Raw genomic sequence first — 18,407 nt, forward strand, 5'->3', positions numbered from 1 at the left:
GACGGAGTGAGAAGGCGGTTCCTCGTCATTCTCATTAGCGGTATTAGCGGTATAAATATTCCGGCTAAGAGCCCTGTCGATTGAATAACTATCATACCCATTTGCCTTCAATGTCCTCTTTGAAAAATTCAACTCCGATTCTAAGTTGTCGACATCGCTGATACGGAAGGCACGTGAAGACAGAGTGTTTGAGTACTGCTTGCTTCTGGGCTGGGTGGTGGTGCGAAGTGGCATCTAAATACCTGTTTGTGTTAGTCGGCTTTCTGTACACTCTATGACCTAGAGTGCTGTCAGATCTTCTGTATACCAACACATCTAGGAATTTTAAAGAAAAATGGTATTCAGACATCTTTCTTTACTCAAAACAAAATAAAAGACTTTTTTCGACGGAAATCGGATGCACCTGATTACATCCACAATGCAAGCGTCTATCAAGTGTCATGTGGCTGCGGAAAAATGTATATAGGCGAAACGGGAAGAACTGTTGAAGAACGCATTAAGGAACACGAACGGCACGTGCGGATAAATCAAAGTGCAAAAACGGCAGTAGCGGAACATCACGAGAACTGTGACTCTCACATCGATCTTAATAACGTGCGTGTACTGGCTAAAGAAACAAACATTTATAGAAGAACGGTCCGAGAAGCGATTGAAATTTCTAAGAATTCATCTAATTTCAATAGAGAGGACGGCTATAGGCTTCCGGCATCGTGGCTCCCCGCCATCAAGGAAGTAAATACGCGGCCGCGGTGTGTGAGCGGCGTAAACAACGCGCTGCAAGTCACCTCGGCAGACAATAATATTTTGGGTAAACATTCCCCCTCTCTTGCTCTGTCCGTTTCGAATCTAGCCACTGATGACGACCAACCAATAGCGGTAGCAGGTATTTCAACAAATAACACTTCTCCAGCATAAGTGTGGAACAGTGCCGTTCTATCCAATGACGATGACCGCCAATGGTATCCACAGGAGATGAGCTACCAGCGCCCCTTCTTCTGTATTAGCCTATGACTATGGCCCACCAATGGTAGCCACATGTATTTTAACCAATACTATCACTTCTCCAGCACGAACGCCAGAAAATTCCCCCTTTATAAGTGGACGCGACACTTGTCTCTGACAGTGTTCTAGCAGTAGTGGACACCAAAAGATCCTGAGGAAGATCCCAGCAGAGGGGTCGAAACGTCGAACATTTTAGAAGAATCATGACACGGCCTAATAACCCAGAAAATTTTGACTTCAGTGACAACGGCCACGAAAGCCTGCAGATTTAGAAGAAACCAGGTACTTTCCCGGTTAAATGTTATCCACTTAACGTCTGCTACTCTAAATGCAATTATAAAACCGTCGTTTAGCCTGTATTTGCAGCGGTCCGCTTTAAGGCGATTTTTTGTTACCTGAAGAGAATCAGGCACAAGTACATAACAACGATCTCAGAAAGGTACCAGTTAGCTGAATGTAGTCAATTACAGTCATTGGAAAAGGAATGGACAAGGTACAGGGACACAGTACTAGAAGTGGCTAAAGAATGTCTTGGAACAGTAGTGTGTAAAAGTAGGATGAAGCAAACAGCTTGGTGGAATGACACAGTCAAGGCAGCCTGTAAAAGGAAAAAGAAGGCCTATCAAAAATGGCTACATACTAGAACTCAGGTAGACAAAGAAAGTTATGTTGAAGAAAGAAACAAAGCCAAACAGGTAATTGCAGCATCCAAGAAGAAATCGTGGGAAGACTTTGGAAACAGGATGGAGACTTTGAGTCAAGCTGCTGGAAAACCATTCTGGAGTGTAATTAGCAGTCTTCGAAAGATAGGTAAGAAGGAAATGACAAGTATTTTGGACAGGTCAGGAAAACCGCTGGTGAATCCTGTGGATGCCTTGGGCAGATGGAGGGAATATTTTGAAGAGTTGCTCAATGTAGGTGAAAATACGATCAGTAATGTTTCAGATTTCGAGGTAGAATGGGATAGGAATGATGATGGAAATAGGATCACAATTGAGGAAGTGGAGAAAATGGTCAATAGATTGCAGTGCAATAAAGCAGCTGGGGTGGATGAAATTAAGTCGGAACTCATCAAATACAGTGGTATGTCAGATCTTAAATGACTACACAGGATAATTGAAACGGCCTGGGAGTCGGGACAGGTTCCATCAGACTGGACAAAAGCAGTAATCACACCAATCTTCAAACATGGAAACAGAAAAGATTGTAACAACTACAGAGGTATCTCTTTAATCAGCGTTGTGGGTAAAATCTTCTCAGGTATTGTTGAAAGGAAAGTGCGAGTATTAGTTGAGGACCAATTGGATGAAAATCAGTGTGGGTTTAGGCCTCTTAGAGGTTGTCAGGACCAGATCTTTAGCTTACGGCAAATAATGGAGAAGTGTTATGAGTGGAACAGGGAATTGTATCTATACTTTATATATCTAGAAAAGGCAATTGACCGGGTGCCTAGGAGGAAGTTATTGTCTGTTCTACGAGATTATGGAATAGGAGGCAAACTTTTGCAAGCAATTAAAGGTCTTTACATGGATAGTCAGGCAGCAGTTAGAGTTGACGGTAAATTGAGTTCATGGTTCAGAGTAGTTTCAGGGGTAAGACAAGGCTGCAACCTGTCTCCTCTGTTGTTCATATTATTTATGGATCATATGTTGAAAACAATAGACTGGCTGGGTGAGATTAAGATATGTGAACACAAAATAAGCAGTCCTGCATATGCGGATGACTTAGTTGTGATGGCAGATTCGATTGAAAGTTTGCAAAGTAATATTTCAGGGCTGGATCAGAAATGTAAGGACTATAGTATGAAGATTAGCATCTCCAAAACGAAAGTAATGTCAGTGGGAAAGAAATATAAACGGATTGAGTGCCAAATAGGAGGAACAAAGTTAGAACAGGTGGACGGTTTCAAGTACTTAGGATGCATATTCTCACAGGATGGCAACATAGTGAAAGAACTGGAAGCGAGGTGTAGCAAAGCTAATGCAGTGAGCGCTCAGCTACGATCTACTCTCTTCTGCAAGAAGGAAGTCAGTACCAAGACTAAGTTATCTGTGCACCTTTCAATCTTTCGACCAACTTTGTTGTATGGGTGGATTCAGGTTACCTTATCAACAATGCTGAGGTTACGGATATGAAAGTAGCTAGGATGATTGCAGGTACTAGTAGATGGGAACAATGTCAGGAGGGTGACCACAATGAGGAAATCAAAGAAAAACTGGGAATGAACTCTATAGATGTAGCAGTCAGGGCGAACAGGCTTAGATGGGGTCATGTTACACGCATGTGAAACTCAGCTCGCCCTATTTGCCCAAGAAATTCACAGTGCCGTAGACTCTGGCGAGCAGATTGATGCCGTATTCCTGGACTTCAGGAAGGCATTTGATACGGTTTCGCACTTACGTTTAGTGAAAAAAATACGAGCTTACGGAATATCGGACCAGGTTTGTGATTGGATTCAGGATTTCCTAGAAGAAAGAACACAACATGTCATTCTTAACGGTTCAAAATCTGCAGATGTAGAGGTAATTTCGGGAGTACCGCAGGGAAGCGTGATAGGACCTTTATTGTTTACAATATACATAAATGACTTAGTTGACAACATCGGTAGCTCCGTGAGGCTATTTGCAGATGACACGGTTGTCTACAAGAAAGTAGCATCATCAGAAGACTCGTACGTACTCCAGGAGGACCTGCAGAGGATTAATGCATGGTGCGACAGCTGGCAGCTTTCCCTAAACGTAGATAAATGTAATATAATGCGCATACATAGGGGCAGAAATCCATTCCAGTACGATTATGCCATAGGTGGTAAATCATTGGAAGCGGTAACGACCGTAAAATACTTAGGAGTTACTATCCGGAGCGATCTGAAGTGGAATGATCACATAAAACAAATAGTGGGAAAAGCAGGCGCCAGGTTGAGATTCATAGGAAGAATTCTAAGAAAATGTGACTCATCGACGAAAGAAGTAGCTTACAAAACGCTTGTTCGTCCGATTCTTGAGTATTGCTCATCAGTATGGGACCCTTACCAGGTTGGATTAATAGAAGAGATAGACATGATCCAGCGAAAAGCAGCGCGATTCGTCATGGGGACATTTAGTCAGCGCGAGAGCGTTACGGAGATGCTGAACAAGCTCCAGTGGCGGACACTTCAAGAAAGGCGTTACGCAATACGGAGAGGTTTATTATCGAAATTACGAGAGAGCACATTCCGGGAAGAGATGGGCAACATATTACTACCGCCCACATATATCTCGCGTAATGATCACAACGAAAAGATCCGAGAAATTAGAGCAAATACGGAGACTTACAAGCAGTCGTTCTTCCCAAGCACAATTCGTGAACGGAACAGGGAAGGGGGGATCAGATAGTGGTACAATAAGTACCCTCCGCCACACACCGTAAGGTGGCTCGCGGAGTATAGATGTAGATGTAGATGGGAGAAGAAAGGTTATCCAAGAGACTCATGGGTTCAGCAGTAGAGGGTAGGAGGAGTCGGGGCAGACCAAAGAGAAGGTACCTGGATTCGGTTAAGAATGATTTTGAAGTAATAGGTTTAACATCAGAAGAGGCACCAATGTTAGCACTGAATAGGGGATCATGGAGGAATTTTATAAGGGGGCTATGCTCCAGACTGAACGCTGAAAGGCATAATCAGTCTTAAATGATGATAATGATGATGATGCTGAAGAGAACCGTATCAAAGGGCGGTCGAAACGTCGGTGTTATAGCTGCTTTTAGTGCTTCACAATGACGCCTCCGGATCGCAGATCGATTTTACTCAAATTGGCAGTAACCGTGGAAGACTAAGCGCTTACTTTGACCTTTTCTTTGGATAGTACTCGACTGTTGAAAAGACTTACGTTCAGCGTATCTCGAAAAATTTTTGTATCTAATTTCATTACTCTTTCACGTTTCTTTTATATCTCCCATTTCACAGTCTTCGCGTAGTATTTTCTCTCCTTCACTTACAGCCAATGTTTCATCATTCTCTCGCTGACCTCTCTTTTGATTTTTTGTGCCTCCTGAATATCATGAACTAATTGACCTTTGGTCTAAATTCAAGTATGTTCAGTTAGTCCCCTTCTTCGTCTGTTAATCTGGCGAGATCCGTCCTCACTTCTTGTAATCAGTTTGGCGCTGTTTTCCTTTGGTTAAAGTAGTAGAAAATACTAATCGTTTCTTGACCTGTATTCTTCAAAAATTTTAAACTGTAGAGATGTGTTACCTTTTTTAATTGCTGTTACCATTCCTTCTGTGTTTTTGTACCTTTGTTGTTACGTCAAAGCTTCTTTCTCCACAAGTTTCGTTTTCACATTCAAGAATTTTTCTAAAACATTTTTCTCTTGTCCTTGAGATCTCTCTTCCTTGACATTTCCAGCCTTTCTACTGTAAAAGTTTGGCGGACCACCTCGAAAGACCAGACCATCAGTCCTGGAACTCGAAAATGAACTGTCATCTCTTTGATTTTCAGAAGTAACGTATGAGTGTATCGAAAAATGTAAACGAAAGAGACTTTTGATGAATATGGGACACCTGTCGGATGACGAAACGTTGCAAGAATTCAACTATCCAATCCTAAAAGAACATGGTATTCAGAGTTCAAACATTCAGTATATAGACATCGATGGCTGCTCCCGCTACGTCAGGCAACAAGACAAACTCTGTTAGACAATCGTCAAATTGGAAATGGAATTGAGCGTACGGCATTGTGGGCCGGGAGTCCCCCATTCGGGGAAGTTCCGCTGCCGTGGGCAAGTACTAATTGCATTCGACGCCACATTGGACGACCTTCGCGTCGGAGATGGGGATGAAATGATCATGAGGACAACACAACATTCAGTCCCTGATCGGAGAAAATCTCCTGTCCCAGACGGGAATCCAGCCCGAGCCTCTTGGCATGGCATTCCGCCGCGCTGACCACTCAGCTAATGGGGGAGGACGCTAAACTGGAAATTTCCCTACATATAAATGTCACGAACCTCGCCCGACAGTCTAAAATCTATGTCTGCATGGAGAAATACACACATAAAAAAAGAAGTTTTGCATCACCTTGGTTCCGAGAGTTCCGGAACCTGTACAGAAAATTGGATTGGAGATCAATATAAACATCACTTCCACCCTTTTTATTGCTCATGAAAACCACACATTGCATGTTGTACCACCATACAGCGAGACCATCATAGATGGTGGTCCAGATTGCTGTACACACCAGTACCTCTAATACCCAGTATAACGTCCTCTTGCATTGATGCATTCCTGTATTCGTCGTGGCATACTATCCACAAGTTCATTAAGGCACGGTTGGTCCAGATTGTCCCACTCCTCAACGGCGATGCGGCGTAGATCCCTCAGAGTGGTTGGTGGGTCACGTCGTCCATAAACCGACCTTTTCAATCTACCCCAAGCATATTCGATAGGGTACATGTCTGGAGAACATTATGGTCACTCTAGTCGAGCGATGTCGTTATCCTGAAGGAAGTCATTCACAAGATGTGCACGATGGTGGCGCGAATTGTCGTCGATGAAGACGAATGCCTCGACAATACGCTGCCGATATGGTTGCACTATCGGTCGGAGGATGGGTCACGTATCGTACAGCCGTTACGGCGCCTTCCATGACCACCAGCGGCGTACGTCGGCTCCACATAATGCCACCCCAAAACAGCAGGGAACCTGCTACACTCGCTGGACAGTGTGTCTAAGGCGTTCAGCCTGACCGGGTTGCCTCCATACACGTCTCCCACGATTGTCTGTTTGAAGGCATATGCGACACTCATCGGTGAAGAGAACGTGATTCCAATCCGAACAACATCGCTTTGGTTCACTCCGAGACGCGTGGACACTTTCCTTGTTGAGGGCCCTTCCTGGCACAAAGTAACAATGCGGACGCGATCGAACAGCGGTATTGACCGTCTAGGCATGGTTGAACTACAGACAACACCAGCCTTGTACCTCCTTCCTGGTGGAATGAGTGGAACTGATCGGCTAGCGGACCCCCTCCGTCTAATAGGCGCTGCTCATGCAAAGTTGATTACACCTTTGGGTGGGTTTAGTGACATCTCGGAGCAGTCAAAGGAACTGCGTCTGTGATAAACATCCACAGTTAACGTATATCTTCAGAAGTTATGGGAACCGGGGTGATGCAAACCTTTTTTTGATGTGTGTATTTATCTCTAAATTTCGAGATGAGAAGACACGAAGACACAGCAACCACATTACTTGTTTGACTCGACAGGTGCACAGACAACTATTTGCAGAAGATAAAATCATTTACAGTCAGTTTTATTGACTGCTTATTTGTTTACATTGATAATCCTCATCGCTTTTACTTACGTATCCCCGATGTTGATCTCGACAATACTCACTACGATTAAAGAAAAGAGAAAAGCCGGCCGGAGTGGCCGAGCGGTTCTAGGCTCTTCAGACTGGAACCGCGCGACCGCTACGGTCGCAGGTTCGAATCCTGCCTTGGGCATGGATGTGTGTGATGTCATTAGGTTAGTTAGGTTTAGGTAGTTCTAAGTTCTAAAGGGACTGATGACCTCAGAGGTTAAGTTCCATAGTGCTCAGAGCCATTTGAACCATTGGATTGTTAATTACTGATTCTTCGCACAACATTTCTATCACACTATAGTTTACTCGTTTGTGTTATTGGGCTTGGCAGTACAGGGTGGCGCACGAAATGTGTTACCATTTTGTTTTTGAATATAAACTTTATTGTCAATACAGTCTGAAAGGAACATATACTACAATGAAGAGCCGTCCATGGAGATTTGTTCTAACTCAGCACATGCTCAATATGTCCACCATTTCGTTTCCTAACTTCCTTGAAACGAACACTGAAATTAGTGATTACCCTACGGCACATATCTTCCGTAATTTCACTGCAAGCTTCAAGAATAAGTCTTCTGAGCTCCATTAAATCACTTGGACGTTTCGGGAAATTTTTTTCGTTTAGGTACCCCCAAAGGAAAACGTCACATGGATTGAGGTCTGGACTATTGGGGGGCCAATTTTGTCCGTCATTGAAGCGACCTGGAAACCAGAGTGAAATGATCCGCATGTCGAAATGCTCGTGTAAAAACTCCAACACAGTGTTTGCAGTATGTGGCCTTGCTCCATCTAGCATGAACCACTGCGTGTTGAAGTGCAAGGCAATAGCAAGAAGCTGTGGTGTTTAATGCATCTCAGAAGACTTATTCTTCAAGCTTGCAGTGAATTACGGAAGACATGTGAAATTACGGAAGACATGTGCCTTCGGGTACTCACTAACTTCAGTGTTCATTTGAAGGAAGTTAGAAAACGAAATGGTGGACATAATGAGCATGTGCTGAGTTAGAATAAATCTCCATGGACGGCTCTTCATCGTAGTCTAGGTTCCTTTCAGATTGTATTGACAATAAAGTTGATATTCAAAAGTGTCGGAAGTTCCATGCGGCTTTTCGCGGATGATGCTGTAGTATACAGAGAAGTTGCAGCATTAGAAAATTGTAGCGAAATGCAGGAAGATCTGCAGCGGATAGGCACTTGGTGCAGGGAGTGGCAACTGTCCCTTAACATAGACAAATGTAATGTATTGCGAATACATAGAAAGAAGGATCCTTTATTGTATGATTATATGACAGCGGAACAAACACTGGTAGCAGTTACTTCTGTAAAATATCTGGGAGTATGCGTGCGGAACGATTTGAATTGGAATGATCATATAAAATTAATTGTTGGTAAGGCGGGTACCAGGTTGAGATTCATTGGGAGAGTGCTTAGAAAATGTAGTCCATCAACAAAGGAGGTGGCTTACAAAACTCTCGTTCGACCTATACTTGAGTATTGCTCATCAGTGTGGGATCCGTACCAGATCGGTTTGACGGAGGAGATAGAGAAGATCCAAAGAAGAGCGGCGCGCTTCGTCACAGGGTTATTTGGTAACCGTGATAGCGTTACGGAGATGTTTAATAAACTCAAGTGGCAGACTCTGCAAGAGAGGCGCTCTGCATCGCGGTGTAGATTGCTCGCCAGGTTTCGAGAGGGTGCGTTTCTGGATGTATCGAATATATTGCTTCCCCCTACTTATACCTCCCGAGGAGATCACGAATGTAAAATTAGAGAGATTAGAGCGCGCACGGAGGCTTTCAGACAGTCGTTCTTCCCGCGAGCCATACGCGACTGGAACAGGAAAGGGAGGTAATGACAGTGGCACGTAAAATGCCCTCCGCCACACACCTTTGGGTGGCTTGCGGAGTATAAATGTAGATGTAGATGTAGAACAAAATGGTAACACATTCCATGCGCCACCCAGTACACCGAAATGACAAACGTCATGGGATGCCTTCTAACATCTTGTGGGGCTTCCTTTGGCTCGGTGTAGTGCAGATGTTCAGCCATGCTGCTGCTACAGCAGCCCAGAACTGCGCAAGTGTTGCCAATGCAGGATTTTGTGCACGAACTGACCTCTCTATTATGTCCCATAAATGTTCCATGGGATTCATGTCGGCAGTCTGAGTGCTCAAATGTTTCGTCTGAATTGTCCAGAATGTTCTTCAAACCAGTCGTGAACAATTGTGGCCTGCTGACACGGCGCATTGTTATCCGTAAAAATTCCATCGTTGTTTGGGTACATGAAGTCCGGGGTTGCAATTGGTCTCCAAGTGGCGGAAAATAACAATTTACAATCAATGATAGGTTCAGCTGGACCAGAGGACACAGTGCATTCCATGTAAACTCAGTCATGAATCCCTAAGTACTTACTTGAATTTATAGCCTTCAGATTTGTGTGACTTATCGCATAATCGAAATTTAGCTGATTTCTTTTAGTACTCGTGTAAATAACTTCACACTTTTCTTTATTCAGGGTCAATTGCCAATTTTCGCACCATACAGATATCTTATCTAAATCATTTTGCAAGTCGTTTTGATCACCTGATGACTTAACAAGACGGGAAATGACAGCATCATCTGCAAACAATCTAAGACGGCTACGCAGATTGTCTCGTATGTCGTTAATATCATCCCGTTTATTTTGTTTCAGGATCTTGAGCTCCTCTTGGTGTTGCTATTGTGCAGGGTACAATTGTATAGACTGGTCGAGCCGGTCGAGGTGGCCGAGCGATGGTAGGCGCTTCAGTACGGAACCGCGCGACTGCTACGGTCGCACGTTCGAATCCTGCCTCGGGCATGGATGTGTGTGATGTCCTTAAGTTAGTTAGGTTTAAGCAGTTCCAAGTTCTAGGGGACTGCTGCCCACCACGCGCAGGTACAACAATAAATAGATAAACATGCTATAATTACATAATAAAGACGTAACCAATAAGCTAATGCAAAGGTCTATATTTACTGACCTGATCTGTCTTGTACATTGCCGGCGGCTGTAGCCGAGCGGTTCTAGGCGCTTGAGTCCGGAACCGCGCTGCTGCTACGGTCCTGCCTCGGGCATGGATTTGTGTGATGTCCTTAGGTTTAAGTAGTTCTAAGTCTAGGGGCTGATGACCTCAGATGTTTAGTCCCATAGTGCTCAGAGCCATTTGAACCATTTTGTCTTTTACATTATGTGACATTAAGTGCTGAAAATTACATCCTTGTGCTTCAAAGCACTTCTGTCTGCGCCCAAACGTGTTAATATACATTTTGCGCTACTCTGGCGCATCAATTCTCAAAATTTCATTACGACCATTGTCCTTCAAACCTTCTAATGTTATTGGGTTATTTGCGTACACATTTCCCTGTAGACTGCCAACAGATAAAAGTAACAAAAGGGTAGATGCAGCGAACGAGGTGGCCTTAATCCTTTGCTCACATTTGTTTCTTCGGTGAATATTTCACGAATTCTTGAGCTTGACTCGCGTTAAGTGTCACAAGCCGCCCCATCATGTTGAAAGCCACAATACGACTTGCTGACACAGAACACCGCACTCCGATTTTTTCACGTGAAGATGTTCCTCATTAATCGTATTGGGATTACGTGTTGACCAGTGTGTTCTGGGTGTTCAAATGTCCTGTCAGATGGAACTAGGTATCATCACCCACAAAATACAGCAGCGGATCCATCATTTCTATTCTCAGTTATTTGACACAGGCACGTGCAATCCACAAGTTTTGCCTCTCCTTCAGTTCTTGGAGACATGCCATTTTGTAGGGCTTCATCCATGGATGGTGTTAAACACGTTGCCAAGACCTACGCGAAACGTTCACTTGTGGCGGCGGTTTACGTGCCGACTTCTTTGGACCCGGGATCATTCTTGCTTTAATGTCAGCGATCACAGCTAGTGTACGAACGGACGAGGCTCGATTCTTTTTCGCGTTTGCAACTGACCCTGTAGTACGCCACTGGTTACCAAATTCTGTATATTGCTTTTTGCAGAACAAGATGTATTATTGGGCACTTTTATTTTTGCAATAATTGAGCTTTGTGTGATATTTGAGTGTGGGAGAGACACATACGAAAATTCAGTAAGATAGATACTGTTAGATAACTCCAACTGTATGAAGAACAATTTGATCAAATTTTATTCACAGGCAAGCCAAAATGTAATAACGCTGACATTACGTTAATTTTAAATTCAAGATCTTGAAAAATAATTTACTCACATTTACTCATGTCAAGTATGTAATTCAGTTTAAAACAGCTTCAGGGAATTACTTTTACACGGTATTTTGCATCATATCTTAAAGGCGTGTACTGCGTTTTATTTTAAGGGCTTTAATAGCCAGGCAAAATACTAAAAATTTAGAGGCGTGCTTTGTGCGTCTCATTAGCGAAATGACTTCTCGATGCACTTGTGCTTTGAATGCAGATACAACAATCTGAGTTTCTATTTCTATGATATGCACATAAAATATCTACCCGGTTTTGAAACTCGATATTTTGGCACGAAAATGAATTTAAAAACATCTTCATGTCAGTTTGTTTCGCATAACTTTCTTTTTCTCACAACAAGAACATAAACAATGTTTTTTTTAGGTACTTACAGGACAAACTTCGGAACATATGCACTGTAACGTTAAATTATTTCGTACACTTAGCAAACTACTGCACCGAACAGAAGCTCGGTGCTCCTCTCCCAATTCTGTGACCGATGCCGACACAGAGTTTATTACAACTGTGAATTGTGATTCATCCTGCATAACTCAAAATCTGGTTTGCTTCGAACAGCTTCCTTCATTATTGTGAGGTTGCGATACTTTGCTGACGTCAACTGTGTTACAACAGCGTTTCCAGTAAGGCTCTCAGATGTTACTTGTTCGTAATTACGTTTTCGGTCTTCCATGTGTATGCTGACGAGCCCAGTACACACGCCAACATAGCTTTAGTTTGCGTTTTTGTGCTTTTTAATTCGATCTAATAAAACATTTTCATGTGATACTGAAATAAGTTTTGAAATATTAGTTCAATTCAAAAAATTTTCCTTTAATCAACATGGATTTCAATTAGGGTGACCATATTTTATTCGGACAAAAGTGGGACTTTCATACATTTTCTAGGCCAAAAAGTGGGACAATTTTTATTTCTCGTTAAATATCACTTTTAATGCTAAAATTTCTTCTTCCTCTGCAAATATAGCCTTCACTGATATTTGTATGTGTGTGTGTGTGTGTGTGTGTGTGTGTGTGTGTGTGTGTGTACAAAACCAAACAAAGAATGGGAAGACTGGAAACAAGTACATTTCAAGTTTTCAGAAATTTACTTATTAAGAAATGTAACATTTATAACATAGAATGTAGAAAGACACACAGTACCAATCACTAAAAAAAAGTTCTAAGTGAACACAAAGAATTTATGGTTTTGTGGATTCCACACTGCAATCATATTTCTTCGAAGATGAAATTTCATTCAGCAACTCAGGTTTGCCTAATAGGTATGAATAGAAGTCAGTGCAACTGTATTTACTGGAGTTTAAACAGGTCAGTAAAATACACTTAACGCTCCTCAACGTAAATCTATTCCTCTGTCAACTGTGACGATAGTAAGCTGAAAACTCTTTCAACATTTGCATTGTGGGCAGGGAGTGAAAAGAAGTACTGCGCTATATTAAGCGATTCTCTGAACTGTTCATTACACTGGCAAGTTCTGGAAAACCTACACCATTTTTTATGTGCCATCAACTGATTCCATTGTTCACTGTCTGTTTCAACTTGTTGTTTTACAAATGACTGTATATTAAGTATTTCATCAAATAAGAGGCTTTCATTTACTAGAATGCCCTTTTCATTTCGCCACATTTAGGAGCTATAACATTGTTGATAATTGCTTCACACTCTGTTCTTCCACAAGAAACATTTTCCTGCAATCTTAGAATCAGGAAAATATTTTTTTGTTTAGTTGAACACTGCAGTCATTAGAACGATAGCTTTGGTGGTGTTTAACAACACGGAATGACAGGGTTCCTTATGCTGCAGCTACGTTTTTCTGTTCCTCTGAAGCTCTTCCGAAAACATTGATTTTCGTTTCGGCATCGCCACGACGTGCTAGCACGATACTGACACTGAGTGCTGACAACAATGGCAAGCAAAAGCAAAGAAAATAAGAGTACGCAACCATTGTAGTGGTTAAGTGTCATTATCAGGGTGTTCCAACGTACGGAATATCAGTTTCAATTGATAGTTTATAAAATCAACACTCAGAGAATATTTTAACCACTTTGTAAATGTGTGAAAATAATCCTTGAAAATCGGGACAAATTGCTTCTTTAAAAAAAAAAAAAAAATGTCGGGACAAATTTTTGAGCGCCAAATAACGGGACAATCCCGATTAATCGGGACGTATGGGCACCCTAATTTCAATGCTTCTCTGTTGTCAAGAAAAAAAAGCTAGAAAAGAAAACAAATGATGGTGAAGAAAGCCATACTTTCGGACCCCAGCCGAATCACTCATTTGCCAGCTAAACGCTATTAAAAAGAAGCCAGAGTTCGTTCTTAAAAAATCTGACAGGCAACACTGGGTCGTCGCAACAGCTTCGAAACAATAGTTGACAATTGGTGGACGACAATGATTAGTCTAGTACTTGGGGCCGGTTTTCCGTGAGTCAGTCCGTATTTTCACACTAAGCTCCAATTACGCCACGTCGTATCAAGGCATTTTTAGTCCTTTTCTTATTTTCTTGGGTAGGATAAATCTAGTTTATATTTAGGTGACATCAAGCCTACACTCCCCCAATCATGATCTTCTGCGCTTACCTGGAATTCGCCACAAGATCAATTTGAAAATCACACAGGATTGGCTTTGAATGTTTTTTTTCGTTTTCTTACATTTGAATCTAGTTGATCTCTGACTGAATCATGCTACACCATTCACAGACTTAAAATGGATATTTTTCAGACGTGAATAAAGTTTTCGTAAATTTGATAACCTAGTGTTTCTTATGCATTGGATTGGTCGCCCTTCTCAAAAGTCGTAATGATTCTTAATAAATATCTATAAAAATGTGTATACTTGCGCACAAAATCAGGCAAAGAGGCGAGAAAACCACGAACTATGTCCGCTAGAAAACTCTACCGAACCGATTCCTGAGTTGAAAAGATTTTGCTTCATCACACTATACGCATATACATGAGGATCCGCAAAAATTATATGTATCGCACAACTAGAAATATTTGACTCTCATGCAAAAATCGCCAAGACTCCAAAAAAACAATTTTCCGTTAACTTGCGAGTCAAAGAGTTCTGTTAACCACGTTTCAGCTCTCTTCGAAAGCTAAGAAATTTCACCTTGTTGTCGTAGCCTTGTGTTAATTCCCGGGCAGCAGCAGAAAGGTCAGAGGTTCAGGCTTTTTCTTCGGTCCAGGAAAGAACGTTTCGTAACCACATCTTCTATGGAGAGCATCAGATTTAACGAGGCGGCAACAATCTGGTCGCATAAATTATTTATTCCTCTGCGTATATTTCGTGTCATTAAGTGAAATGATGATCCTTGATATACATCTTGATCTTTCGAAATGGCGTAGAGAGATATCTGCGAGACAACAGCATCACCAACGAGCGACAGCGCTCTCTTTTGTTTAACCGGATGCCGCTGCCGACAGATCGAAGGAGCGACGCTGCCAAAACGTGCCGTTTCCGTATTTTTAACGGCTGCGGTAAACACCTTCGCAACACACGTCGCTCGCTTCTCCCCCACCTCCGCCGCCTCGCGCAGTCGATGGCCACGCCGAGCTCAACGTGACTTCTCGTACCACGTGACCACTGGCTCCAATAGCGAAGCGGCTGACGTACAATGTCACGTTGCACGCAGCGTGCTGACTTCGCCCGCCACTGGGCGCCCACCGCGTACGTTTCAAGAAGTGTTCAACGTTTGGCAGCGAGCAGCTGTGTCCCTGACCCGCGTCACTACTTTTGTTAGAGCAAACGCAGCGTCGACAACTGCCCGCCGTTCGTGAAGAATGCCAAGATGAGCTTCGCTTCGCATCCAGTGAATCAGTGTCCGGGATAAATCAACTATGTGTGCGAAAACCACTCAGGAACACACTGTGCATTGGTTCAGAAGGGGACTTCGTCTACATGACAACCCTAGTCTGCGTGCGGGACTCATAGGTGCGACGACATTTCGGTGTATTTTCATCCTGGACCCTTGGTTCGCGGGTTCATCTAATGTCGGCATTAACAAGTGGAGGTGAGTGCTGACATCAACAGTTAATTTTCATGTTCTTAAGATGCTCCCTTTTATAAACTCTTTTTGCCTTCTGTTTGTTTGTCTGATTTGTATTTTATGCAGTAACGCTTTGTTCAGTTCTCTCCCTCGCTGTAGCTGTGTCAATGCTAGATTTAAGTTTACATACGTATGGTGAATCTGTAATAAACATTTCTTCTCTTGTGACGTAACTGGCGATAACCGTTGGTTTTTCTCAGTGTATTTTCCTTGCAAGTGTGTTGTTCGCCAGTACTCAAGCTGGATGGTTTGACCTTCGTTAGTGTATTCCATTACAAGAAGTGAAAGTCTGTGCTCAGAAACGCAATTGTGTTTGAAAGGATGTGCGTAATATTGTAGTTGTTTACCCACCAACATTTTTTTTTTTTTTTTTTTTTTGGTAGTGTATCACTAGAAACAGTCGTTGAAATGGATTCATTCAGTGTTAAAGCGACCGAATAGTTGTTGTCAGATCAGTAAGTGGATACCGGAAGTAATAATAAGTACGAAGTACCTTTTACGGTGTCCTGTTGACACCTATCAGTTGGCTGTCACTTCTTCGTGTTCAAAATTTATTTCAGTAATGGCGCTCCGTAGAGATTAGTCATCACCTCGAGTCGCCCACCGTTTAATGTTTGCGTCCGCTACAGCGCGAGGGAGGGGCTAGGTGGGGAGCTAGGCCAGGTAACGCAGCATCATTTGTCATTGTTGCAGCACAAGAGTCATCCTAAGAAAGATACCATCACGCCTAGTGTCACAATAGTAATACCGCTGTTACTCAGCAGATATTTTTGTTATTGTGTATATAATATCGCACTCGAAAGGGTGGGGCAATAGTATGAAGCTTTCAGTGGGAAAAGGTTTACAGAACGAGCGTGGGCTTTTAATTCTAGTAATTACCATCTCCCTTAGGTGTTTATTTGTCACAGACATGTAATATTTCTCTCAAATATGGTAAATTGTTTCATCTACGAAATGCTTTCCGCCTGTGAGCCTGTGGTCTTTATGAACATTTTACTGCGCAGTGGTTGTTGTCACAGACGTGTAATATTTCTCTCAAGTGTGGTAAATTGTTTCATCTATGAAATGCTTTCCGCCTGTGATCTTGGTGAACATTTTACTGCGCAGTGGTTGTTTAGAAAATTGAAAGTGTTGTTGGCGATTATTGTGTATGTCGATGTGCCTCCATAAATGCTTCTCGTTGGCATACGACTCCTCATGATAAATGACAGAATTCAATACGTGAGAAATGACAGGATTCAAGACATTGTAGGGGAATATCAGATCTTTACTGGCGGAACAAATATCATAGGACTCGTGTGTAGAAGAAACGAAATTTCAGGAATAAGAATTTGCATTTTTAGCTGTTCACAGAAAAGTAAAAATTTCGCGAAGTCCACTCATGACGGAAATTTGTTGGATCTTAATGACAACAAACAGACCTTACCTCTTTTACTATGTCCGCATTGAGACTGGTAGATTTGTCTCTGAGGCAGATGTAGCAAAAAATATTATCGAAGAACAAAGGGCAACTGCAACAAATAGTAATTGTACATGTTAAGTGAACTACATAAAAAGCCAGTAGTTTCATATTTCACTGAGGAATTTGAAACATTGAGCACTGGACAGGTGCCTCCAGAGGTATTGTAGCTCATTTTAGGATAGTTGATCAAGCACTAGATGTGTACGTACCTAGTAGATAAGTTCATAATGTGAGGGACGCTGGTGGTGTCTGTAAAGAAACTCTAAAGAAACAGCGGCTGCTGCACAGTAGGTACAAAACAAAATGCAAGTCCATAGAGGGACCCCAAATAAGGCGTGTTGGCTGTCAGAGGGACAATAAACGAAACTTTCTGTGACAGTAGCAATATCTTCTCGAAAGGCTACCCCACAAAACGCTTATAAATTCTGGTAATATATCAAAAGTGCTAGTGGCAGCAGAGTTAGGGTCCTGATCCAATGATGACACAGAAACGGAAATGTGTAGAAAGAATATTCCGTTTTCAAGTGTTCCCTTTCAAAGGATGATGTAGGAGTATCGCCTCAGTTTAATTCTTGCATCACTTCAAATTTGAGTGGTAGTAATTGTGAGATTGAGATACAAATGGCTAGACAAAATTTACAGCTGGGCTACCCTCATTCTTAGCCATAATATACTGTAGATCTCTCCTACCAGAAAACTGCACCCAGTGGTTGGAAGAAATCGCAGGTCACGTTCATCTACAAGAAAAATAGCGGAAGTGATATACAAACGAAAATATCGTCACCTAGGTTATCATAGCAGGTTTTTTTCTTTCCACTTAACTTATGATACACAAACAAGCAGTTGAAAATACACATATCATCTTTCTACACCCCTTCATCGTGCGTCGCACGTTTGGAAAGGGATCTGTCATCTGGTCTTGGAGGTCTACATATGCCATCCACTCCTTAATGATGTCGAAAGACACTGTAAACTACTGCTTGCAGGTCTTCAGAATCTGAACCACTGATATACAAATCACCTCCTTATCGCTGCTGAAAATAATATCATCAAGCTTCTGTAAACCCCCCTCCTCTTCATCACCACGAATTAATCTCACCGGCTTGTTGTTTGTTTACTAAGATCAGCTACCAGTGGCACACATGGCTGTGCTTCGTTTCAGAGTACATTTAGGAGCCATCTTTTAGTTAGAAATTGAATTGCAAACTGCGTGATACACACTGTGCTGTCTTACAATACGTTCACTCATTTCCGATTTCGTTCATGGACCATCTTCACAGTGGAAAAAGACCCTTTGTGTC

The 18,407-nt window shown here is 42.3% G+C and overlaps 1 protein-coding gene across 7 annotated transcripts in view; it reads left to right on the top strand.

Annotated features, from left to right (window-relative positions):
• Window positions 1–15,234: 15,234 nt before the first annotated feature.
• LOC124592964 (cryptochrome-1-like) overlaps window positions 15,235–18,407 on the top strand; it is a 180,257-nt gene continuing 177,084 nt past the window's right edge. For all 7 annotated transcript variants that reach the window (XR_006977770.1, XM_047131884.1, XM_047131888.1 and 4 more), the window contains exon 1: window positions 15,235–15,608. Coding sequence is in view for 6 of the 7 variants with exons in the window: in XM_047131884.1 (XP_046987840.1) it covers window positions 15,436–15,608 (173 nt within the window). In the remaining variant the exon portion in view is untranslated. The remainder of the gene's footprint in view (window positions 15,609–18,407) is intronic.

The sequence above is a fragment of the Schistocerca americana genome, chromosome 2 (genome assembly GCF_021461395.2).
Source record: "Schistocerca americana isolate TAMUIC-IGC-003095 chromosome 2, iqSchAmer2.1, whole genome shotgun sequence".
Classification (NCBI taxonomy): domain Eukaryota; kingdom Metazoa; phylum Arthropoda; class Insecta; order Orthoptera; family Acrididae; genus Schistocerca; species Schistocerca americana.